General features: G+C 41.4%; 1 protein-coding gene across 4 annotated transcripts in view; it reads left to right on the top strand.

Moving 5' to 3' along the window:
* SOX6 (SRY-box transcription factor 6) overlaps positions 1 to 25430 on the top strand; it is a 610845-nt gene extending 585415 nt beyond the window's left edge. For 3 of the 4 annotated variants that reach the window (XM_066640323.1, XM_066640316.1, XM_066640330.1), the window contains 3 exons: positions 16502 to 16735; positions 20061 to 20277; positions 24782 to 25430. In XM_066640323.1, coding sequence (XP_066496420.1) covers positions 16502 to 16735; positions 20061 to 20277; positions 24782 to 25085 — 755 coding nt within the window. In that variant the 3' untranslated portion in view covers positions 25086 to 25430. The remainder of the gene's footprint in view (positions 1 to 16501; positions 16736 to 20060; positions 20278 to 24781) is intronic. The other variant, XM_066640338.1, reaches the window with a different exon arrangement.
* The last annotated feature ends 1888 nt before the right edge of the window (positions 25431 to 27318 follow it).

Here is a 27318-nt window from a genome sequence, read left to right as displayed (position 1 = left end):
GTATAATTCCCAGATAGAAGTTTGAACAAATTTCATGGCTATATAAAAAAGATTTAAAAGTATAGCCTTTGGTCAATGCTATGTTCATGAATGCAAGTTAAAATTAACAGACTGGCATTACACATCTTAGTGGGCGGAGCAGGGGGAGCCACTGTGTGTTACAAATGAGCCAGAGCTCTTGGGAGGACGGTGGTTCCTAGGTCATCTTCAGAATATCCACATGGCTCTCATTTAGGGAAACAAGGGCTCCAGAGAGAGAATGCTGGTTCATCTTAAAGAAATGTTCCAGTTGTCAGTTGAAGAGTAGGGCTTGGGAATCAGGCTTAGCACAGAATTGATAGGTGTAGTTGAATGCAGCCTCTTGTCAGAGCAATGTTGATGCTGTCTTGGAGCTGTCCCAGGCTCTGCAGGTTCTGCTTCTGTTGCTGGCTCATCCCCCCCCCCCCAAGCTATTACCAAGCTATCTGCTACTGTGCTACCCCAGGCTTGTAAGTAACAAGTTATCCTGTAGTCCACTGGCAATGTATGACTACCCCGAGGTAATCTCGAAAGTACCTCCCAAGTAGCCAGGTAGCATTTCAGAGCCCAATTTGCAGCACATTGGTCGGCAGCACGATTCTACTTTTTAGAAATCAAAACAATCCACTGGATAAACAATCAGTCATTTAGCACTGTCTGAACTCTCCTCAATTACTGAGCCAGGCAAGTCCTTTTGGTGCCAGAAATCCCCTGCTTGCTTTGCAAATCAGCTCTGCTGTTTGTATTTTTGCTAAGTGTGCTAAGATGATGAAGCAGATGGTTGGGTGTTCCATATCTTACTTACCATTTCCTTGTGCTAAGGCTGAATTGTAGCTGGAAAAGTGTATAGCTGCCTGAAGACAAAACAGTCTGGAAACTGCTTTTGTAAGGAGTTTATTTCAGGACAATGCAAGACTGATGCTGGTTACTCCTGGAACAAAAAGGGCATTTTGCTAGTGCTTGGAGATCATCTGTTACTCTACAGGTTCATGGGTTGAGCTATAGCAGCACAACCTTGTTTTGGTCTGAGCTCTAGCAAACCTGAGCTCCAGCAAAAAAAGTAGGGAAAACACAGGAGATACAGATATTCACCTGCAAAGCCCTGCAGTTCTTGTACATAACTAATTTGACAAAGAGAGAATTGTTCCATTGTTAGTTAGAACTTGTGAACGGGACCTGGTAATGGAAGGATCCTATATAATTGTGGCCATGATTTTTCTATATATTTCTTTGAAGTTACATCAGCGTTTAAAAAAAATCCCCAAATATGTATTCCCTCCACCCAAATGTTATTTTCTTTTGCTTTGTAAACCCTGAAAAAGCTTTTTTTAATAATCAAAACTTGTGCTTTCTAAGGTCTAAGATTAGATTTTTTTTCTTCAAAGAAGTGGCTTTTAACGTTGCTTAGATACTGCTAAACAGACTAATTTTGTGGGCTAGTCACTTTTGGCAAATATCTGTAAGGCTGTGCTGGGTAATCTCAGGGAGCAGTTCCTTCCCACCTGCTGCACATCATTCCCATTGCTCCAGGCTAACACCATTGGGGCCTTGCTTGGCACTGCGCAGGCCCTTGATTCAGCAGAAACAGGCCACGTACCTTATGGCAAGAGTCCTAAAAGTCTCTTTTAAAAAAAAATGCAGTGATTGGTGAACAAAATGGCAAATTTTGAAAATAAGGGGCAGATAAGCCTCTTTTCAAGAGATATATGTCTAGAATGCTAGTATCATTTAGATTTGTTTTACATGTTACACATAAGTGGGGAAAGAAGCAGCTCACATTAGCTACCCTTCTCCAACTTCCGTCATACAAATGCACAGGCAATGACAACAAACAGCATGCAAGGAACATAGCAGCAGCTTCTGTTAGGGTTGCCAAGCTCTCCAGGACTGGCTAGGAGTCTCCAGGAATCACCATCAATCTCCAGGTGCATACTGAATGTAATCCTGGAGATTTGAGCATGACTTCCAGGAATTTCCAACATGACATCATATTAGGAGGAAAAAATCTCCATCAATGGCCTCAGTCAGAGTTGGCAACCTCCTAGCTTCTGTGGAAGTGTGAAGAGCCACTTGCAAAAACAGTTCCCTTTCAAGACAAAAAGGGTCAGCTTCTGACCTGTGGGTGGGGGAGAGAAAGAGAGAGAGAGAGAGTGTTAAGCAGGCTGCATTTTGTGCAAGCCAGTGAATTATGGCAGCCTGCCAGCAGAATCCAAAACTGTGAGGTAACTTGTTTAACATCATACTCTGCTGAGGTGTAAACAGCAGGAAGTTTATGCATGACAAAGCATCATCTACTTTTTGTGACAGTGCTTCATAAAATACAGGGGAAAGAATGTATCTTGTAGCCAGTAACTGTCAAGTATAAATATTTGGGAGAGTTGCTATGACAGTTGAGAAAGGAAAGATGGATATCAGGAAACAGAAAAAGTCATCTGAAGACAGAGACATATTTCCAGAAGAAGTGCTGAAAAACCTGGCCTTGGCAACTGTGTTCCTCACAGGCGCTTGACTTTTGGTACATGAACCCCCAAATGTTGTTAAAGTAGAAATCTGCAGTTTGAAGAACATAGGGGGCCTGACATTGAGGCCTCACACTCTGGGCTGGTTCCTTTCGTGCCTATACCACATTTATGGTCCAGTTCTATTAAGCACAGGAGCAGCTGCTCCAAATGGCTACCGCTGCATCCTGTGCTGGAACTGAGCAAGCTGGAGGTCTCTTTGAAGTAAGGGCACATTTGTGCCCTTAACCTGAGTAAAGGCACAACCTGCTCAGTGGGGCTTCTCGAGTCTGCATCAGCTAACATGTGGGATAGGATTCAGCAAAGGAGGCCTCTGCCAGTCCCACTTCCCTCCTGGGCCTGTCCCTCCCCCTGTTCCACCCTCTCTCTGCCCTCCTTCTGCCCAGGAACGCCTCCCCCAAGTCCTCCTGCCACCCTCCCCATGCCGCTCGGCGCTTACCTGCTCTCACCAGCAGCTGGGGCTCAGACTGTGTCATTGAGAGAACAGTGCAGGCCTCCCTGCTGGTGCCATTTGCTCCCTGGGTGCACACTTGCCATGTTTGCAACACGTGGCACCAGCATTGGGGCTGCAGCACCAGTGGTAGGGCAGCATTGGATCAGGCTGTTAACTAAACTTCTGAAATCATAGCAGTGTTGTTCCTTACACTGGTAAAAAAAAGTCTTAAGTCCCCACTGGAAGCTTAACAGGGAGATCTTAGTTCTTAATTACATAGAGACAGAGTTCCACAGTTGCAGATAGTTTTTATTGTGGAGATAATATGGCCATAACTGGGAAGGGGAATCAAAAAGATAATGCAGTGTAGCGTAAATAAACAATCACACAACCTGGCCCTAAATAAACAACCTGGCCCCAGCAGTGTCTTTTTAGTGACTGCCTGCTGGTGTTCTTTTGCATCTTTTTAGATTGTGAGCCCTTTTGGGACACGGGGCCATTAGTTATTTGATTTTTTTCTCTGTAAACCGCTTTGTGAACTTTTTGTTGAAAAACAGTATGTAAATACTGTCGATGATGATGATGATGATGATGGAGTGTCAAACATAAGGCTGTATACTGCCTGTGGAAGCTCTTTATCTCGTCCACATGATAATTGGGCTCTCTGGTGTCACCCTTACAGCAGCGTGGTTTCTTCCAAATCTCTGGGAGAAAGACATGGAAGGAGACCTCAGAAGATAAGAAACACCAAGGGGGGAGGCGCAAACCAAGAAGGTTGAGAGAAGGAGATGCTGCTAAGGTGCTGGAAGAGCCCAATTATCACACAGGCTACCCTTTAAATAGCACTACTTATGCTGGGGTGTCACTTTGCAGAACGCTTGTCAGTTGCTGAGCTGTGAAGTGATACCTCTGCAGAAGTCGGTGCTACTGAAAGGACAGCCTGCATGATAATTGGACTCTCCTATGACTTGAAGATATTATCAAGATTTGCATGTTTTCTCTTCTGTCATTTGCAGCTAATGAGTTCCTATGTGAGAACAAAGTGCTTATGTTCGGTCACCATCTGCTTAATGATGTCACTTCCAGCCCTCAGCAGGCACTATGAATGCTATTCAGCCTGCTGTATAAAACAAGTTTGACACCCCTTTGATAGTGGTTTCTAGGTAGGAAGAAGAAAAGGGAGAAAATCCTTATCAGGAGAAGGGGATGCATAACAGCACAAACAGAGGGAGGGAGGGAGGATCTATCTGTCTGTCTGTGGGAAAGCAGGGAGATTACATATTTTTATTTATTTAATTTTTATTTATTTATTTATTTATTTATTTTTCACATTTTTATACCACCCTTCCTCCAAGGTACATAGCACCTTCCCTTGTTTGGCCTTCATAACAACCCTGTGAAGTAAGTGAGACAGAGATAGTGGAACAAGGGTTCAAGATCTAGGAGTTGTGTGGTGGCAGAGGGGGAGAGAAGAAGAAGAAAAGCTGGGGAAACAAAAGTGAAGTATGACACCAGAGTTCCAGCTTCAAACTTTGACCCAGGCTTTATTGACCTGAGCTGTGTTATAGGCAAGCAGTGAGCTCCTCAATGGTCTGTGAAATCATCACTCTCTTAGCTGTCTTGCCCCTTCCCCTGTATGGTTCCTATTGATCAGCACTGCAGGTTTCAAATGGGGCTCTAATGTTGCGACCTCATGGCATGGTGGACTCCATGCAGCTGGTCAGAGCTTGTGGAGAGAGATCTTGAAAATTCATACTTGAAAGTTCTAGGGGAGACAGAGAGGGAGAAAGGAAGCCAGGTCAAAGGACAAAAGCAAAGGTCTGAGACAGGTAACCTCAGAGTCCTCTGCCTCCTACCTCATCTGCCTCCATTTCCCCTTGTGTCCTGCAGGTGATGTTGTACCCATTTTCACACCCCTTAACTAATGAAAGATAGACCAAGGAGTTTTAGGCTCTGTGCCTTGACAACATTCACACCAAAGAAGGAAGGTACCAAACCCTAAGAGCTACACTTTGCACTCCATAGCATGTAGCTGTGTGAGTGGAATGCAGGGTGGATGCTATGGTGGGCGACAATCAGAAGGCCAACAAGAGTAAGTAACATTTACCCCTCAGTAGGCCTTCTGACCACCTATGGGTCTTCTTGGATCCATGCCAGCTATATGTTCAAGAGGAAGAGGGCAGGGCAGGCTAGAAAAGGGGAGATTTTATTTATTTATTTATTAGATTTGTATTCCACTTTTCTCCCCAAAGGGCACCCAAGGCGACTAACAAGCAAGTTAAAATACAAGGAAGCAAGGAGATAAACATTAAAAATACAAAACACTTAAAAACAATTAAAGCAAGATAAAATACATAGCAGCAGATTAAAAGCATGCAGTAAAAGACATAATTTATAAATTTATAAAAACAGCCCTTATAGTGCCTCAAAGGCTTTCCTGAATAAAAAAGTCTTCAGGCACTGCTGGAACATTAATAATGAGGAAGCTGCTCTCAATTCAAAGGGGAGGGAATTCCATAGTGCAGACACCACCACTGAAAAGGCCCTGTTTCTGGCTGCCATTCACTTCACCACTCTCAATGACGGCACAACCAACAGGGCCCTTCTGATGACCTTAGAGAACGAACCAAACTATATGGAAGAAGGCGGTCTCTCAAATACGCTGGTCCCAAGCTGACTGATCTGGCATTTAAGAGCAGCCGTTTCAGACCCAGGGCACTACTGCCAAGGCCCCCAGTCGTCAGAGAGCTGGAGGAAAGGCTGGAAAGAGGGACGATCTGTCTACAATGGACCCTCCTTACTATAGGATCCAACGTGTGCTTTTGCCATCAAGATTCACCCTCTCTACCCTGCACTTCTCCCCTCCCATGACTTGCCCCCGCCATTGATTTAATGTCATTTTCTACGGCATTTGAAAAATTGCAACCCAGAGATTGGCATATTCAAATTCTGAGCTGTTTCAACTTTTGGAGAATACAAATTCTCCCTCACGGACCATAGGTCAGTGATACAGAACACATGGCTTGCATGCCAGAGACATCCCTGGCATCTCCAGCTTAGGGCTAGGAAAGATTCCTGTCTGAAACACTGGAGAGCTGCTACCAGCCATGTAGATTGCAAAGCTAGGTAGACCACTGGTCTGATTTAGCTTTGTATGTATATTTGTTCTCTGGAGAGTAGCAGCAGGATACAGGTATCTAGTTGTCTCCCAAAGGCCTCTGGTGGGTTACTGTGAGATAGAGAAAGCTGGACTAGATGGACCTTTGGCTCAATCCAACAAAGCTTCTCTTATGTTCAAGGGCCACCAGAAAGGGACTTCTGCAGCATATGGTTATTTGACAACCCAGGTTGAATTATAACTTTAAAAATCTGGTGGTTGAGATTTTGTTGATTTTATGGTTTATTTAAGGCCTAGAAAAAGGAAAAGCTTTTCTGAGTATCAGACTTAAAGAAAGAGGTGAATGAGAAAGGGTTTCTTTTTAGGCATGTATTTGGGGATAACACTGCATGCACTGAGTGACTTACAGGCATCAGTAGAGTTTCAGTTAGATAAAGCAGAAATGTCATGCTTGTGACTCAGAGCAGGTAACGGAATTTGCAAGAAGGCTGGGCCAAACAGGTGGGGTTTTGCTGGGGTGCATCTACAGTTATGACATAGCTACAATTCTATCATAATGTATATGTGACCCTATAGGAAACCCTAGAAGGCATTGTTTTCCTGTCAATCCTATCTGTACTGTGCTTTGAAGTCCTTGACTTGAAAACACATGCAGCTGAGTAGCAACCCAAATGTTCTAAGAAGGAAGCAGTTCTGGGGAACAGCCATATTGGGTACTAAGGTTGTGCATTGTAAAGTGCCTTTCATGTTCACTCCAATCTCCTGCGTGCATCATTTCTCAAGTTTGCAGCAGAAAATATTACAGGCCATGCAAGTGCAAAGTGCTACTACTGCATTATCTAGCATGTTTTTTCTAAAGTGAAAATGGAAGAATGCTTCTAAAAGAACCCAAATCTATGAAAAATTTGCATTATGCCTGCAGTATTATCACAAATATCAGCAGAGCATTTTTCTTCTTCTTCAATTTAGTCTTGTTCAATGGGCTCGGTTTTGTTGCTGTTAAGAATTCTTGGGCCAATTCTTACAATTGGTGAAGCTGGTGCAGCCTAACTACCCATGTTATGTGGGGGGGAATGACAACACTGTCCTATACAAGCCAGCAGCAGCTGCAAAAAAATCCTGCGTGCATTTTACATTGTTATTTTGAGTGTGACTTGCTAGGTTCACTTAGCATAATGCTTCATGCTATTACATAAAGAGCTCTGAGTGTGTCATCAACTTGCACATGGCTACTTCTTTGTGAGTGGAAATTTCTGTGAGTAGAAAGGCCGTCAACAGCCTGAGGTCAAGATCTGAATGATCGTTTTACCTTACATGGATAAGAACTTTTAGGGAGGCCCCCTTGCAGGTTCTTACCACCATTGGAAGTCGAGGGAGCGTCAGCTTGTTAGAGGGCCTTCCCAGTGGTGGCCCCCTGCATTGTGCAACTCCCTTTCTCTGGAAGTGTGGTTGGCACCCTCCTAATCTATTCTTTGCTGCTGGTTGAAGGCCCGGCTTTTTGGTCTATCAAGTTGGCAGGTCCTCTCTGTTATATTAGATGTTCTTTATGTCATAGTTGGTTTTTAATTGTATTTGTTTTAAATATTGTAAATTACCCTGAGTCTTTGTTGAGAAGGGTGAGATTTTTAAAAATAACTGTACATTTAAAAAAATATTTTGCCACTGAAAGTGAGCAGTACTTCTCAGAATATCACAATGAACTTATCAATTAGCCCAATACAGTGGACCCTCACTTTACGAGGAGTTCACTTTGCAATGAACTGTCTGTACTAAAACAAGGTTCACTATACAATAAGTTATTCACTTTATAGTGGGAACATGACTGCTGTCAACAGGACATCATAGGTGATAGATATGTCCTTCAGTGATGCTTTTGGTAGCATTGGTGCAGCATTTGGTAGCGTCTCAGCCTACAGCTGTGTTTAACATCACTGGCTGTATGTATGGAAGGAAGGATATTGCCAGTGTGAATGCAGATGCAAACTTACAAATCTTCTAGGTAGTGCTTCAGCTGGTAGCAGCATTTTTAACATTGTGGCTGTGTGTATTGAGGGAAGGATACAACCTTGCAATTTGTGTCTTATAATCACAATATTGTGTAAATTAACCATGGCCTGTAAAGAGTACTGTAGGCATCTTTTAAATCACCTTTTAGAGAGTGGAATAGCTTAGTTCACTGGCAGAAATGTCAACTTTTGTGATCTTGGAATGAATTCTCAAATAAACAATTAATTATTGGGTTCGCATTACAATATTGTAATATAATGGTGTCTGTAGAATGGATTGCCATTTTAAAGTTATTATAACACTTTATACTGTATAACACAATCATTTAAAGGCATCCTGATGTCCACAGTTGCAATTTCTGGCAACATTCAATTCAATTTCAATTTCTGAAAACATTCAACTGTTTTCTAAGTGATATTTTAGTAGCACTTTAGGTATAATATTTCTTATAGTCAGGTTATTTAAACTGTGCATTGTCACAAAAAAGGCAACATTTATTGACAGCACGCTCAGAGTTCCTTAGAGCCAAACTATATGTGCTGGTAAGCATGACTTTGGCTTCCCTTCCTCTTCCTTTGACAAATATTGTAAGTAGTATGTGGGCAAAATATCTTAAAATAGTGGTGGTGATGGGCTTTAGCACTTACTTGCTGTCACAGTTGCAATTGTCATAGCATGCAAAGTTGATCTTGGTGAGACAAAAATCGTCTATTTTTTAAAAATTCCGAATTTACGGACAGTAATAAACACTTGAAGATGTGCTGCGTTTAAAATGTTTTAATTTCTTTTTCTTTCACATAGGGGAAAAAGTCTTTTTCTTTTGATTTTTGCTTTCAGAATGGTCAAGAGTAGGATTATTCTATAGGCACAAGATTTCACAAGAACAAGAGGGAAGAGGAGAGAGAGAAAAAGCCACTTTGGCCCTTGTTATACAGTAATTCTATGACAATACTAAGTGCATTGCCATCAAAACTGAGCTCCAGGAACAGTGGAAAATGTATGCTGGAATCTAAGTGGCTAGAATTTCCTTCATTTTGCAAAGCCACGAGCCACATGCATCAGCTCACCACAAAGTCATTAGGTCTTTTTAAGCTCAGATGAAAAACATTAACAAATACCACAAAAGGCTTTAGTATGGCCCCTTTGTTCATTCACATATGGCAGTTTATAACTCTTGCACCACTTGGGTCGTGTGTTTGTTTAAGCTGCCTCCATCAGAGCAGCCCTGGCAGAACAAAAGACATCTTGAGCGATCCTAAGCAGGAAATGGTCTAATCTAAACATGGTTTGTGACACTATAAGTAGAATAGAAAAGGGAGGGATTGATTAGTCATTAATGTCCAATTGACTCCATATGGATGCTGCAATAATAAGGGCTTTTTCAGTGCAGTAGCAGAGTTTATTGAATTAGAGGTTTATGTTTCCTCAGAGCTGACCTTAGGGAATTCCCTTTGGTTCTTCTTGTTGATGTTTCTAGAGAATGGAGTCTGTAATAGGAAAAATAGACAAATTTTCTGTAACAATGCTTGTTCAGATCATCGCAACCAAGTGCTGATTTTTCATACATATAGTACAGTTTCACCTTTGCTGCATACATTCCGTTGTTTGGATCTAGTTTGTGGATTCTGGCATCCATGGTATTGAATTTTTACAGCCTGCTTAAATATAAGAATGGATTCATATTATTTTCTCAGGTTTAAACTGAGGTGCTTTTCACCTGAACATGTTGGCACTTAGAGTCCCAGCTGAAGAAGACTTCATTTAAAACTTCATTGAGACATACAGAATTATGCACAGGAAGGATACAGTGGATAGAGAGATGCTTTTTTCCCTCTCACACAATACCAGAACCAGGGGACATCCACTAAAATTGAGTGTTGGGAGAGTTGAAAGAAAATATTTCTTTACTCAGCATGTAGTTAGTCTGTGGAACTCTTTGTCACAGGATGTAGTGATAGCATTGGCCTAGATGCCTTTAAAAGGGGATTGGACAAATTTCTGAAGAAAAAATCCATCACAAGTTACAAACCATGGTGTGTATGCGCAATCTCCTGATTTTAGAAATGGGCCATGTCAGAAAGCTAGATACAAGGGAGGGCACCAGGATGCAGGTCTCTTGTTGTTTTGTGTGCTCCCCTGGGGCATTTGGTGGGCCACAGTGAGATACAGGAAGCTGATGGGCCTACGACCTGATCCAGCGGGGCTGTTCTTATGTTCTTAAAATGGTACCAAATACAATTGTAGCATTTGGTCCTAGAGCACCATACAGTCAGCTCCAATAGACTCGTGTCTTAAGGAGCTCTCACAGTGTAAGTCCAATTCTGTGAGAATGATTTATAAAGGATCCAGATCTGTTAAAACAAGTACTGTACACAAGTGTGTTTGTTGCAGCTATGCCATTTTTTCATTGGTGTTTCTATGCAAAAATGTAAAGGGCAGGTATATATCCCTAAATATGCGGGGGTACTGGGGAGCCAAGGCCAATTAGGACTCCCTACCACATGTCCAAGTATTTAGGAATTTGCCTCTGCCTTTTCCGCTTTACATGTTTGCTGCATAAAGTACAGAAAGTATGTTCTGACTTGGCTCGCAGCAGCAACTCATTTTAGATTGTGAGCTCTCTGCCGGCGCAGAACCATTTATTTAGCTATATTAATTGCTTTGTGAACAACATTTCACTGAAAAGTGGTATGTAGATATTCTTTTATTATTATTGGTATACTTGAAGAAAGGTGTAAAATAAACTAAATATCAGGGGAAGCAGACTTGAAACGATGATATCGATATAAAGATTTTGAAAAGCAGGAAGAAGGGGGTTATGTTCCTACAATCTCTTTAGAATCTGAAATGATATTCTTAGAAATGTCAATGAAACAAAGAGGACATGGAAGAGAGAATGATTTTCTCATTTCAAAATCAATCCTTCACATTTGTGTGTGTGTTTTTCCTATCTGTGTACACTCTCGTAAAGGCTATGCTATGCAGAGCATTTTCCTCTTATACTGGCTTCATTGTTTTGTGCTTTTGCCACATATAAGTGATCAGTAGTTTAAGAGAGTAGCTTTAGGCCTTGATTCAAAACCCACATTTAACAGGAAGTTCTGGTGAAACCAATGGGACATTTTCAAAGAAGAGTGTTTTGGATAAGGGTGTTAGGAGTTTATTCAAAATACTCTTGCTTAGAAGCAAGTTTCACTGAAATTAATGAGAATGTGTGTAGAATTGTGACACTACAGTCCACTTAAATTGCAGCCCTTTTTTCCAGTCGTTTTATGGTTTATATGCAGCATTATGATATCAATAGCCCAGCCAACAAGAGAGCAAAGTGTAGTACAGAGCTAATTAAGAAACACTGCTAGCAGTCCGGGTTTCCTGAAGCAGACTTCCAAACCATTTGCACCACCAAATATTACTAGTTTTGCAGTGATTCTGAATGGTAACCAGATTCTGAATTCCGGAAGTCAAAGTCCGCTTCTTGTGACCACATTATAAACAGTACACTTGCAAATAGCCTGTTAGTCATTAAAAAAAAACAAGTGTTTTTATTTTGTTTCCAGCTAGTGCATTTTCCACATAGTATTTGAAAAGGAATTTTTTTTAAAGACACCAGCTGTGGTCCTCTAAGCATCACTGGGAGGCCCATAAAATCTCTTTTATTTTATCTACCATTAGAAGCCTTCCCTGTTCTCTTAGGCAAAAGTAAATCTTTTACCTCCTTACAGCTTTGTACTGTTGCTTTGCCTCCTGCTTGGTATATTCCTCTCCTGATGGCTTGTGTTTTCTGGATAGTTTGCTATTGTAACTGGCAGCTCAGGAAAAGAATATATATTATAAAATTTGCTGAGAGTACAAGAGCAGATTAAAAAAAAAAAAAGCTGCCATCTGACTGACAAGTTAAACTAGCTTAGAAATGATTTGTAGTCCAAGATAACTCTTATTGTTATAGGTTTCAGCTTGCATGAAGCCTGTATCTCACACCTGTGTTTTTTTTAGCTCATAGCCTGAGTGAATACTAAGTTTTGATCTCTTGTATAATAAAAGTTATAAACAGAAGTTTCTTTGAAATTTACTGTATGTTGAACATCCTTCTGGAGTGGCAAGATGCTTAGGAGCACAGGCACATTACGTGACTGCTAATTATTTGCAGAAGCTCGTTTAACACAGATTCTTTTGTGGCAGCCCTTGGGCCGAAGCACAAATATTCATTCAGAGATCAAGAAGAGAAGTTCAACATTTTACTGAATTCACTTCCAAATCCTGCAAGTGTAGGCTTGCTCAGGGCAGATGGAGATAGACATTTCATGATGTTTTAGTAATTTATGACTCTAATTAAGAATTGTTTCTTAACAAGTGAACTCTGGGATAAAAATTTTAAAAAGTTATAATCTTTCCAGAATAGTCTACAGTTGGTTTCAGTTGTATACAGCATATAAAGTTGGTGGTAAATTTTGATGTCCAGGAGCTTTCATGACTGTCACATAGCCTTGCTTAAGTAAGACCATACAATAAAAAGTCAACTTTAACTGTCTTTGTTAAGAGTTTTTTTTTTCCACTTGTCACTTATTTCTTATTTTGAAATTTATTGAGATACATTTTTTAAAAAGTATTATTCATGCCAAATTCTTGGAAGAAGCGAAGCTGTACTGAATCAGATTATTGGTCTGTTTAGCTCAGTATTCTCAACAGTTCTGTCAGGATAGACAGACCTGACTTGGAATATTGCTTCTGGTTTTGGAGACCACATTTCAAGGAGGTCATTGATAAGCTGGAATAGCTTCAAAAGGGAACAAGAAAGATTGTGACAAAACTAGAAACCAACTCCTATGAGGAACAGTTAAAAGCATTTTGCACATTCTTCTGGAGAAGAGATGACTAACAGGAGATATGGTCAACCATTTCTCTTGCGTGGAAGAAAAAGAAGCAAACTTACTTTCTGTGGCTCCTGAGGGTATGACTAGAAATACAGAGTTGAAACTACAGGAATACAGATTTAGGCTACACATGAGGAAGATTTTGTAACTGTCTGGCACTAGAACAATCTGTCTCATGCAGTAACGGGCTCTTCTTCCTTGGAAGTTTTCAGCAGAGGCTGAATATCCACCTGTCAGGGATACTATAGTAGTTACCTGCACCAAGCAGAGGATGAACTAGATAACATCCAGGCTCCATTGAATGTGGGGTCTCAGGAGAGGTAGAACTTTTGGAGTAAATATGCATAGGAAGGTATGCATTTTCCTTTTATATTTATTTCCTTTCCTTTTATATATTTGGGATATTTTAAATATAAATTTTTATACATTTCTTTTAAATGATTGCAGTTCATTAGGGAGAGGCTGTGGCTGAGTGGTAGAGCATCTGCTTTGCATCAGAAGGTCCCAGATTCAATTCCTGACCTCTGCAGGAAAGGGAGAGAAAAATTCCTCTCTAAAATCCTGGTGAGCTGCTGTCAGTTAGAATCATAGAATGCAGGTCTCCAGGTTTGATTAGCCAACCTAATCAAAAGGCAGGCTTTGGGAAGTGTTAAAAGTACCTCAAGTCTCAGACAATGAGGGGGTGCACCCTGCAAAAACAGATCATATAGCACAATGATCACATTCTTCTACTGGAAAGGGCAGAGTTTCCACACTACTACCAGATGCAGCTAGGAGCAAGTGCTGCTGGCCAGGCAGAAGTACAACATAACTTGTTCTACATATATGGAAACAGTTTGGAACAGCCAATATAACATTGGGCTCCTGGACTTGATAGATCTTTCTGATCCAGAACTGCTCCTCTGTTTTGCTTGGTGGCCAACTTTTGGAAAGCTCACAAGCAAGAAAAGCAATAATCCCTTTATAAGATTTATATCCTGCCTCTCCACCCTCCTGATAGCTCAAAGTGTGCGTGTGTTTTGCTTTTACTCCCCAGCATCTGGTATTCAGAGGCACACTGCCTTTATACCTGGAGCATAAAGCCATCAACTTCCCCCCCCCTGACTTTGTCTATTCCCTATCTTGAGAGACCTTTTCTATCTTTCTGTAGGTTGGTGGTTCTCAAACATTTTGATCACTGGAGTCATTTCCACTCCTAATGATGATCTCAGGGAGCCCCAAGGCTCCAAGAAGCACACAGTGAGAAACAGTGTTCTGTGTGATAAGGATAATTGTAGGCGAGGCCCTATGTGAAGGTAGAGGGAATGATTTGTTGATTAGGTGGCTAAATTAGTTGGTCACAGGGTATGGTCTGCATGCACAAACTATAGCCATCTTCCTGAAGCTACAAAGGCTTGGGTTTCTGCAGTCCTTGGGGAACTCCATGTATACCCACTTTGATTTCCACCATGGATTTCTTAAATCCTTACCTCAATGCTTATGCTCCATGCCAAGCAAACATGGCAGCATTAATTAATTAATTAATTAATTAATTAATTAATTAATGTTCTATCTATTCTTATTATATGTTCTAGAATTTAGAAATGAGTATGTACCATAGTTTTGTGATTTCACGCCCCTAAAACAACAAAATGTATTGCCAGTATAATTGCAAAATTGCATTGTATAAGAAGTGCTATGATCTTGCAAGAAACTATATATGCAAAAATCTGTCTCAAATATTTCTAACCATTCTAGCAAGACTCTAGTTTGACCTTGCTGGTTTTGGATCAGATGCCAAGTGCATTACAATCTTCTCACTGCTATGATGGAGAGGCTGCAGTAATAGTTACAGCTGGTAAATGCTGAATAGCCGTGACAAAGTAGTTAAACTTAGAGTACCATTAAAATACTTCTGCATCTGACATTCGCAGCAGACCTGTCGTCTTTTATCTGCATGCAATTGCAGAACTGGTGTCAGTTCTAAAGTAATGGTATTGAGGGCTTCATAAATTACCTTGGTGATCCTCAGGAGAAGACAGTGTCACATCTAAATAAGTGTTTTGCTTCCAGGGTAATGTATGTCTTCATCTGGCCCAGCAGTCAGCATATTGCCCTATGTTGATGGATATTGTCAGCTTGAAGCTACACTACATTTCACTGCACAAAAAACATGGCTGTCAACACCATATAAAGTGAAATCAATTTATCCTGTATGGTCAGTGCATTTTAAATGAAATTAATGTACTGTGGGCACAGTGGCAAAAAGGTAGCATATTAGTTATGCATCCTCTGTCCTTAGATTTTATCCATAAAAATGAATTGCCTACGCAGAACAAAATAATTATTGTGTACCTTAAAATACTGGGCAAGGGGGTGTTACAGCAATTTGACAGAGTTGAGATTCTACGTAATTTAAAATATAGATTCAGATCCAGGGCTGATGTAAATCATCCTTCCTCTGTGAAGTAACACAGATTTACTGATTTACATCAGTTTAGGTTTCATCAAGCTATGTCATTTCAAAGACACTGAAGATTTATCATATATATATTTGAATTGGTAGGGAGATATCTGAAAATACAGTTCATTTTCTTCTCACTCCTATAATAATTGTTGCATGTGAGGGATAGTCTTTGTTGTTTTGATGCACATCAAGTTTAAAAATGATTCATGTCACTTTTTTTACCGTAAAAATGTAGCCTAGTCTTTCAAGAGTATATCAAGAATGTTTCCAAAATAATTCAATCAATGCATTCAAAGCTACTGGAGTCAGAGCTTAGATGCATCACTTGACACCCATCACTACTGTATTGGTCACACGTTAGTCTGCATAGATAATTTGGCTACATGTGATGGTGCAACTTTGATGAAAAGCATCCCGCTTGTTGTCTCCATAAAATGTGGATATGTCATAGGCAAAGAAAGAAATCTTGAATGTATTGAGCAAACAATTTGAAGCACCAGGTTTGCTGTAAATTCCTGCGACTGGGAGTACCTCAAGATGTTCAGTGAAATAAATTTGAATTCAGAATGCTGATCACCTAGAAGAAACAGACCTCTATGCAGTATAGCCTAATTTATTCAGATGTCCTCGATGATATCCAAACCACTTGGGTAATATTGCAGTTGAATGAAAGAACATAAGAGAGGTAGACTAATGGAACATTAATATAACATGTAGATTAAAACTTGTTTTTGCTTTGCTTTCCATGTGTTTGACAGTCTTATAAACTGTTGTCTGTAACAGAAGGATGAATTCTGAAGAATTTCTTTTTCTGCTTGCCTGTACACCTATGACATCAAAGAAATCTTTACCATGTCCTGTTCTTAAAACTTTCCCAATTTCATGTTCTGATCATAGAATGTTCTTGATGTTATACTTTCTACATGTATAACATGAGTGGTTAAACTGGAATAACTGAATTTAGAATTTCTTTGTCTCATAAATGTGGAAGCAGAAAGGGAGACCTTGAAATGAACAGTAGATGTTCCATAGTCCAGATAACATAATAATGTTTGCATCCATCTTGTTTCTTCCTGCCCGATATTCCAGGAAGTAAAGCAATGAATGGCTCTGCAGCTAAACTACAGCAGTATTATTGTTGGCCAACAGGAGGCGCCACTGTGGCTGAAGCTAGAGTCTACAGGGATGCCCGGGGCCGAAGTAGCAGTGAGCCACATATCAAACGACCAATGAATGCTTTCATGGTTTGGGCAAAGGATGAACGCAGAAAAATTCTACAAGCTTTTCCTGACATGCACAACTCCAATATTAGTAAAATCCTTGGTAAGTACAAAAAAACCAATAGCTGCAAAATCAGTGACTGCTTTGTGATTTTGAATATGAATCAATAGTGCTGGAAGGCTGTCGTTTGTCAGATTTGTAAACAGAAGACAGTAGCTTGCAGAAGACCACAAGCAGGAGCATTCCAGTTACAGTAGTTGGTTATAGAACTATAAATGATCACTACATGGCCTTGGAAGCGTCAATATTTTGCCTTTCCATATCTGATTATGACAATTTGCGGTGCTCACAGCCAGTTTATCTAAAACTAAGGTACTTGTGGTTAGCTCTACTATGGAAAGAATGTTTTCTTGATGTACTTTGAAAGAGAGAGAACACCATTTATAAACAAATTCTGAATGTGAGATTAATGAAAATAGAAAAGTTCAGTTTCCAATTGGATTTTTTATCTGCAGTAAAGAGCAACTGTATCTGTATGCGGGTTACTGGCAGTATCCTACTGCAAGACCTTATCAGAAATCACGATAAATTAGAAGTGTGAAATTTCTGCAAGAGAAAGTTGACAAACAATTTGTTGTTCTCTGGGAAAAAGTCATATAATGCAACCAACTATAAACCTCTGCAGCACTGTGTAGAGTGTTTTAACAATATAGTGAACAAACTTTGCATCATCTAAATTATCTTCACATGTTTAACATTAAACTAATTGTAAAAAACATTTAAATGAGAGCTGAAAAAGCTTAAGTTCCACAGTTTAATTCTGTGGGAAAATAAGGTGCTTCCCCCCCCCCCAAGGATTAGAATTAAAGGCCCCTTGGGAGAATTAAAGACACATCTGAGAATGAGTGGCAAAATGTTTAAACTGATATTTTCCCCCCACGACTGAAGTGAAAGGCACATTTTCAATGTAACCCATAATAAACAGCCACAATCAAGACTGAATTTGCAAAATGCATTTTAACAAAGCTGATCCTCTTACCTGCTTTTTTTTCTTTCAGAGGTAAAAATGGCCTCAGAATAAACATAACTCTGTTCTTAACTTGCAGTGTTTTACATAGAAATTCACATATTTGTCTAACATTTTTAGTAAGTTTCTATGAATAGCCTTTCAGTTTTGTATAAAACCTGCTCTGTTCTAAGGTTGGCAGCTATAGGGAATCTATATTATTTGTGTGCATTCTTTAAAGAAAAAACCTATTAGGAGTATAGTAACAGTATTCATTAAAATGTAAACATTCAGTATAAATATTTCAGAAGTGCCAGCAAATGTCTGTTTGTTAAACAGGGGATAAAACCTGCCAGGGGTTGCTCTACCACCAAAGAGAGAGTCAATTTACATATAATATCTGTACACATTTTCCAAGACAATGACAAAAAAGGAGTCTGAAATATTAGAACTGACAACAGAGCATTGCTGACTCTGGATAATATTTATACAACTTTTCCATTTGTTGATGTATAAGAGCTTGTGGTAAAAGAATAGCTTCCACCCACGTTTACCGCAGCTGTAATCATTTTATCCAGCTGAAAGCTCCTTTTTTAATTTTCAAAAAATCCTTCTTTCTCCACTGTTTAGGTAGCTCTCAATAAACAACAGAAGAGACCTGAATACTTTTCTTATTTCTGTGTAAACTATGCTTTTTTTCCCCTTTTATTAGTGCAGTTTGTGATGAATGTTTATAGTAATCAAAGTAGTGCAGAGCACTGCAAATGTGCTTTCCACTATATATCAAATACAACTTTAAGTGCAGCTCAGTGTACTTATTGCATTTGGCTGGATTATTATAATGTCTAATAAGATTTTCAAGGGTCAGGGTACCAACAGTAAACTAAAGTTACAGCAAAGGGCATCAACATTAAAGACACTAAGATGGTCAAAGGATAATCTCTAATAGTGTGAATAGGCAAGGTTTTGCTGTGTTTCAAGTCCTGATATTCAGTATCATAAATTTACAAGATATCCTCTTACTGGCAAAGTATGCATGCATGACCAATGTGAAAAGCTTTTGAAGAATAATAGAATGACTGTGGTCCTGTGCATGTCTATTCAGAAGTAATCTTTATTGGGTTCAAATGGGACTTAGTCCCACGTATGCATGTATAGGATTGCAGTCCCAATCCTGTTGAGCTGCTGGAACTTGCATTCCGGTGGCACAGCATACTTTTTATGGCTGTTGCAAAACATGACAGGCCATTCAGTGGGGCCAGGCCAGCAATGCTCCCTGGAGCCAGTAAATCAGTGCAGGGGTGGGTACAATAGGGCAGGGAGAGGGAAGGGATGGATATTTGGGGGAGGGGGTAGATCAAGGTTGGGAAGGGGCAGTTATCAGCTTCACCAATATTCTATCTTCCTTCCCCACCTCAATCTGCCTTCCTCAGTTCACTTGGACTTGCGCCTGCAGAATTGCTGGCGCAGGTTCAAGTAGACCAAGTAGGGCAGCAAGGGCTTATCCCAGGCAAGGGAACAAATGTTCCTTTACTTAGAGGAGACCTCCAGGACTGCTCTCCTGCAGGATGCAGCATGCACTTTGGTGGCACGGCTGCATTGGCAGGGAGTGATTTAGGGACAAATCCTATCCCATTTTTCAGCATTGGTGCAGCTATACCAACAAGGCGTGTGCTGCATCCTGCAGTAAGGGAGTAGTCATGGAGGCCTCCTCCAGGTAAGGGAACATTTGTTCCCTTTCTCAGGACTGCATTGCGGCTGCACCAGCACTGGAAAGTTGGAGAGGATTGGGCCCTGAGTTAGAACTGGCTGTTAGTCATGAATCTGCAGTTCAGAGTTACTTTAGGTGTGCCAAAATGGCTTGGACACACCCAGGGGAATTTTTGGCATTTGTTTCCTAGAACAGCTGACTTTTATGCCACATTACACTGCACTGAAAGTCCTCTCAGTTTCAAAGTAGATTGACATTTGTCATGGAAAAGCTCTTATATGAGAAGCCCAGTCCCAGAGCCTCCAGGAACATGTGTATTCTCGCTAAGATTTAAATTTTTTTTAAAATTCAGAACAACTCATGTACAGAAATGTTTCTCTGGGCAAGTATTACACCCGCATCCCTTCTTTTGATGTCAAGCCGGGGCCAATTTTGATATTCTGTAGATCATGTACCATGTATCAGTCAGAGGAGGAGAAATGGTAAACTGGGTTTGGTTTGCAAATTCAGTGGAAATGTCTGAGGACTTGGAAGAAAGTACCAAGCACACCACTGCTCCTAAAAGTAGGTATCAGATTCTTGGTTCTAATTAGTATCAGCATGAAGAACACATTAAAGTGAAATGTGGCAGAAAGGAGTGTTTAGATTTTCATGGTGTTAGCTATTGAATAAACCTACCTGAAAGCTTACTGACATCTTTTTCTATGCAGGTTCTCGCTGGAAATCCATGTCTAACCAAGAGAAACAACCTTACTATGAAGAGCAAGCACGGCTAAGTAAAATTCACCTAGAGAAGTACCCTAATTACAAATACAAACCTCGACCAAAACGTACCTGCATTGTTGATGGCAAGAAGCTACGTATTGGAGAATATAAACAGCTGATGAGATCTCGAAGACAGGAGATGAGGCAATTTTTTACTGTAGGGTATGCATTTTAAGTTGCTTTCAGCAAAACAATGTGTGTGAACTCCAGTAGTTTTCTAACTACTTTCTCCACTTTCTCCACAAAGTTTTCTCCACTTTCTCCCTGTGGGATCAGCACTTATGTCTTGTATCCATTACTCTGCTCCAACCATGCCTCAAATATGAAATGTTTAGCCTTTTGTGATAACCACTGATGGTACCCATAAGACGAGCCTTCCTGGATCTGACCAAAGGTTCAACTTGTTCAAAATCGTGTGGCCTACCAGGTGCTTCTGTGAAGCCCTTAAGTAGGACACATAGGCAATTAGCTATCTTCTCTTGTTGATTGCCAGCAACTTGTATTCCAAGGCATACTGCCACTGAAGCTTTGTCACTCTTTCCCTCAAGAAGCCTTTCTCTTTGACTTCTGGTGTTGAGTTCTGAAACAAAGAAACAGTAATGATCACATCAGCAGTCTGTTTCTCACAGAAGCACCAACCTAACATTAGAAATTGTATTGTACATTATTTTGTTTTATAGTTCTACACTTTTTAAATTAGTAAAGGGAAGAACTTTGTTGTCCCCAGGGAATGGAGCAGAAGCATTATTTTGTATGGGGAAAGAGAAAAGGTGACCATCTGGAAAATATCCAGGTGGCATTTTCTGTAGATTTTGTCATCTCCATGGTATGCAGTAGGGGGAAGTGTCATCCTCCTCAAGGATTTTCTGGAACTGCAATATCTGTTTTCTAAGCAAGTTTCTAATGAATGTGGCACTGACTTGGAAGTTCTGGAGAGAGAACCCAACACCTCATCACCAGGAATGATACCAGTAGTGGATTTCCCCAAGGTGATATTCAAAGAAGTCTCTTCTTGGAATCTTGAACAGAATGCCATGCTTAAAAAAATGTGTCTCAGCTGATTTATCTCCATCACTGTCTTCTAAAAATCAGCAGAATCTGTGATGCTTGCTGCCTGCACACAGTGTTTCTGGCAATTTAAGAAACAGACTTCTCTTGCCAGCCCTTCTCAGTTCTCAGTGTTCTGTTTATTTCTCTAATCACAATAGTCTTCTTTTATTGTGGGCTTCATAACCAGATAATTGACCCTGACTGCTTGGTCCTGTGCCTTGTTTATGGCTTGGCATGCAAGGCTCCCGTTGCAGTCAATTATTTTGTGGTACAGCCCGCAGCCCTGTGGGTTTTTGTCTAAATCAGGTTTTGATATCTGGAAATATGATGAGGGTTAGATATCTGGAAATATGATGAGGCAGAGGGCCCATCTAAAACACAGTTGGCTGACTTCAGGCAGCAAGGAAACTGTTTAGTGTAGAGTTTCAGAGATTCAAACCAGTCAGCCACATACCTCTTTCGCTTAAGGGCATTGCTACTGTAGCCAGATTAGCCTAAAACAGAGCAGGTCTTACTGGGGAAGGAAAGAGAAAAGTTCTGATTAGTATAGTTCTTCAAGGAAAAGTCTTGTGTGTCTGTGCGCACTCGCAGGCACCTATTTGCTGATTTGGTGTAAACGAAAAGGCAAGACACTGGAACACATACATTCAAAGTATACTGATCCAATAAAAAATGTGAGTCAGAAAATGAAAACAGCCTAATAGTACAAAGTATATTACCATGTAGAAATGGGTTAATCACTGTGCAAGAGAATAGATGGATACAGATTGTGTTTTTAAAAGGTAGCATTTAAAAAGCACTGGGAGAATATTTCAGCCTCACAAAATGTTTTCCTGCTGACCCCCAAACCAATAGACATGGTCAGAAAGAGTACGAAGAAAAGCTGCAGCATGGAACTACTGAATTAGAATTTAGTACATTTACTTCTTATGAATCTGACACATTTCAGCTGACACATTTTCCATTTCAGAAACTAATTGTTCTGCTTTGGGTGTTACATTAGCAGACTAAGGGCGCAGTCTTGGCCCTTGGATGGGCTGGTGCAAGTCTTTTGCACTGGCCCAACGGTGTCATGATAGTGCCATTAACCACTTTTGTGACACCATCCAAGGAAGGAGGCTGGTGCATGAACATGCGCCAGCCTCCGGAGTTCAGCCCAAGTCCCATGGGGCCTGCAGAAATGGTAAGTCTGCACTGGTTGAGTCAGTTCAGCATGAGAGTCTGGGGGGCATGGGGAGGGCGAGAAGGAGGTGTTTCGGGGTGGGGAGAGGGTAGGCGGGCCCATGGGCAGATCATGGGTGAGCGGGGGTGGGGCCAGGATCTGGTACTTGTGCTGGATCCTAACCCTGATTCGGGCTGCTTGAATCTGCGCCACCTCTTTAGGTGGCACAGATCTGAGTAGCCCCATTGGGTCTGCTGCAGCATTAAACAGGGTAAGAGAAAAGCATTTCCCTTGCCTCGGGCTGAGCCAAATTCAGTCCTAATCCTGCTCTGGATACAGAGCAAGCCAGCTGGCCTCCCTGTACCAGTGTGGGTTAGGATTGGGCTAAAAACTAACAGTTGTGGTAGCAACAGAATGCAGCATTCTAAGGGCACTATCCTAACATACTTGCCAGCACTGACTCGGAGCCCAATCCTGTGGTCGGCAGCATGGAGCCGTGCTGCCAACCGCAGTCACAAACGTGCCATAAGACACGTTTGCGGGGCTCATCACTGGGCTCCTGCCAGTGCTAGCCCAGCACTGGCCGGTGCTGGGCTAGCACAGGGCAGTCAACCAGGCTTGGCGGCTCCCGTTCCACAGAGCAGAGGGAGGCGGGGGCATGGACAGGGGCGGAGAGGAGGCATTCCAGGGAGGGGGAAATGCTGGTGGGGCGGAGAGAGGTTGGAGGGAGGCATGCCAGGGGGTAGGTGGGAGGCGTGTCAGGGGGAGGGAGAGAGGAGGATTTGTGGAGCTGCACGCCCTACATGAGTGCCTTTTCATAAAGTGAGTAGCCCCATTGCGGGGCTGCTTCCCTTACTCGGGGGAAGGTTCTCCCGAGGTGCCTCCCGTGGTAGCGCGGGAGGCGCAGGATTCGGTGGCAGCCCTTCTCAGTGCCACCGAGCCTGGGTGCTCTGGGCAGCTCAGGATTGGGCTGTTAGCTACAATGCAGTCCCAAGATAAGGTAACAAATATGCCCTCACCTTGTGGAGACCCCCTTGAATGCCTCCTCATTGCAGGATGCAGTGCATGCCACATTGGCACAGCTATGTCAATGCTGGAACGTTGGTTAGGATTGTGTCCTAAGAATGACAGTCAGGGTAGCATCGGGGTGAAGTCAGGGCCCAGTCCTATCCAACTTTCTAGCACTGATGCAGACTTGTTGGATAGGATTGGGCCCTCAGTTGGGCAGTGGCTTAGGGTTCACACCTATCAGAGAACATCATAAGAGCTCCACTGGATCAGGCCAAAGGCCCATCTAGGCCAGCTATGTCACAGTGGCCCACCAAATACCTCAGGGAGATACCTGCATCCAGGTGCTACTACCTTGCATCTGGCATTCTGAGATACCCTATTTCTGAAACCAGGAGACTGCACATACCCATCATGGCTTATAACCTATTAAAGACTTTTCTTCCAGAAATCTGTCCAATCCCCTTTTCAAGACATCTAGGCCAGATGACATCACCACATCCTGTGGCAAGGCATTTCACAAATTAATTACATACTGACTAAAGCAATATTTTCTTTTGTCTGTACTAACTCTCCCAATACTCAATTTCAGTGGGTGTCTCCTAGTTCTGGTGGTGTGTGAGAGGGAAAAGAACATCTCTCTATCCAGTCTATCTATCCCCTGCATAATTTGTATGTCTCAATTTATGTCCCCCTCTAGCGCAATTTTTCTATACTGAGAGGGTCCACCTGGGCTGATACCTAAACTCTTGTACCCTATGCAGTTGTACCCTATGAGCCATCTGGGGGTGGCATTGGCCCCCTACTGCAGGGTTTTGTCCCAGAACCACAACAACCCAGTACTGGCATTGATGACATCACCACCACCAATGACATCTGTAGTGAATTGACCATTCTGTTCTTGTCTTACATATTCATTCAACTCTGAATAGAAATTTGATAGATCTATTGCTATACTTCCCTTTTCATGGTCCTTTGCTTCCACTGTTTACACCTCCCCATAACCATGTTTGTATCTGGAAAATAAGCTTCACTGGGCAGGCCTTTCCAAAGTAAACTGTAGTGCCACTATCAAAATGTCTCCAACCTTGATTGATATCTACCAAGCTTCAGGCAGTGGTAGAACCCTCAACAGAGGCTCCTCTGATGAGCTTAATGTGGCTTTTGTCTGTAGAGGGGTAGTACTGATTATGTCTCTCTGTGTTTGCACTAGTCATGCCATGATAAAAGATGGACTATTTCTAAACTGTCATTTATATTTTTGAGTTTGAACAGGCTGCAAAGCTTTTACATGCTTTTTTAAAAAATAGACTCAACCCCTATAGAAGAGAGCTATAAGAATGAAATGTAGAAAAGAGCACTGCTGCATCTCCTGTCAAAATAAGTGATATGTCCTCCTCATGTGAATGCCAGGAAATTAAGTCTCACCATTGCGTTTCCTTGCAGGCAACAGCCTCAGATTCCAATCACAACAGGAACAGGTGTGGTCTATCCAGGTGCTATTACCATGGCAACTACTACGCCATCACCTCAGATGACGTCTGATTGCTCCAGCACCTCTGCTAGCCCTGAGCCCAGCATCCCTGTCATTCAGAGCACTTACGGCATGAAGACGGACAGCGGGAGCCTTGCTGGAAATGAAATGATGAATGGGGAGGATGAAATGGAAATGTACGAGGACTTTGAGGATGACCCCAAATCAGACTATAGCAGTGAAAACGAAGCCCATGAGGCTGTGGCTGCCAACTGAGGATGTTTGTGGAATTAAAGTACTCAGACTTTTTTGTTTTTTTTTGTTTTGTTTTTTGAACAAAAAGTTCTTAATCGAGCCTGCATGCATGTGTGGCTCCTACAGTTACATCTGCAGAATGGTCTTAAATGTTTCTTAATGTGTGACACAGATTGTTCCCTAATTTTTCATGAACTTTTTTTTTTTAATTTAGGTGAAGACATTAAGTATCAGACATTGGGACTTGAAAACTTATATGAATCAATAGCTGTCTTACAAGTCTTACCTTTTTTTGTCTATTTTTTCTCCTCCTGGATGCTGATAAAAGGTTTAAGTTACTGTTTTAAATGGGGGTTTTACATTCTCACTCAGGTATGCTGTGCCAGCCTACAGGTTGTGAATGTGTTTTTATTCTGAATTATTTTAGAAAACAAAAACAAAACAAAAAAATTACTGCAAATTTCCTATCATGAAACAGAACAAGTCCTCAAGTGTGTGCATCTGTGTGTCTTAGCTCATCTTTTTAAAACAAGGTCTCTAAATTCCATTTTTTCTCCACATGTATAGCTGATCTTCTGATGTGCCAAACTTTCATAACTTTTAAATCTTAACATTTAAAAAAAAAAAGTCTTAAGGGGAGACACTGTAAAGTCTTAGACAATCTTTTGGCATCTTAAAAGTATCTATATATCTTAAAAAAAATAAAAAACCTAATTTTTTCCAGAAAAATGATAACGTACTCAGGAATCTGGAGACAGTATGTTCTTAAAATAGTGAAAATGACTGCCACAATGCACTTGCCCAATTGCTTCTGCCTCTTGATGTACCATCAGTACAAAATATTAAGTAAGCACAAAAGAGCGATCACCAGCTACAGACAGGACTGTCTTAGGAATGGAAGGCCACCTCCAAATCCATTCTCTGACTATTTGCTTTTAAACCCTTACATTTAGTCTTAACTACATTTTCTCTGAATTAAGGTATTCATTCCAGAATGTCAGGGGTCCACACACAAAAACAACAAAAAAATTTTAAAAGTACTTTTGTGGTAGCATTATCTTTCAGTTTGTCATTTACTTCTTTATAATGAGCCCCTTCCCCCAAAGCCTGTGGGTATCTTAAAGTAGGAGGGCATTCAAGACTGGAAGAAATTTTTATACCTATTTCAAAACTCTGATATGCAGAACAAAACAACGTAAATGCCTTCCATATTTGCACAGTACATCTATACTGTGTTTCTGTTTTTATACATTGGCCAGGATCCCAAAAAAACCATCCAGTTACATATTTCCAGGGGTGGCTTGGATCTGTTTCGTGAGCTACAGCCCCCCTGCACCCTCTCCTTGTACTCTGCATGGCAAGCCAATTTGGAAATGAACAAGAGTTTCAAAAGCAGTTTGTGGTAGGACATAGAAGTCTCTAGTTCAGAGTTACTAAGCAAAACTTAAATGGACAAACATGGGCCTCACCTAAAGCTGCTCTGGAGCATGGGTGTCAAACATAAGGCCTGCGGGCCAAATGTGGCCCCAGAAGCAATTTATCTGGGCTCTCCCAGTGTGATAATTGGATTCTCTCATATCTTGAAAATATGAACAAGATTTGCACATGTTTTTTTCTGTCACTTACAGTTAGTGAGTTTCTATATGAGAACAAAGTGCATATTTCTGGCCATCATCTGTTTAATGATGTCACTTTCTGCTTAATGGTGTCACTTTCAGCATTCAGTAGGCACCATGAATGCTAACTTTGGCCCTCTGTATGAAACGCGTTTGACATCCCTGCTTTAGAGTAGCAGTCTCCAAACTGGAGACCGCTGTGCGGGGCTGTAAAGGCCTCCCTGCCCCAGCCAGTGCTTACCGTTCCAACTTGCTGCTGCTGCTCCTGGCACCTGATCTCATCACAAGGATGCTCTAGCCAGTTGCGCCTATTGTCAGTAGCCCCAGCAGGCTTTGAGACAGGATGTCCGGGCAGACACAACTGCCCAGAGGATCCTCATAACAAGATCGGGTGCCAGCAGCAGCAGCAGCACAGTGGAATTAAGTGCTGTTCAGACAGGAGAGAGCTACCTCAAAATGCCAGATCCAGCACGCAGGCTGGAGTTTGGAGAGTTTTACTCTAGAGCAGTGAATGGTTCTCAAACTTTTAGTACCAGGACCCACTTTTTAGAATGAAAATCTGTCAGGACCCACTGGAAGTGATGTCAGGACCAGAAGTGACATCATCAAGCAGGAAAATTTTTCACAATCCTAGGCTG

Source organism: Tiliqua scincoides, chromosome 1 (assembly GCF_035046505.1).
Source record: "Tiliqua scincoides isolate rTilSci1 chromosome 1, rTilSci1.hap2, whole genome shotgun sequence".
Taxonomy (NCBI): Eukaryota; Metazoa; Chordata; class Lepidosauria; order Squamata; family Scincidae; genus Tiliqua; species Tiliqua scincoides.
This window is presented reverse-complemented; position numbering and strand designations above follow the sequence as displayed.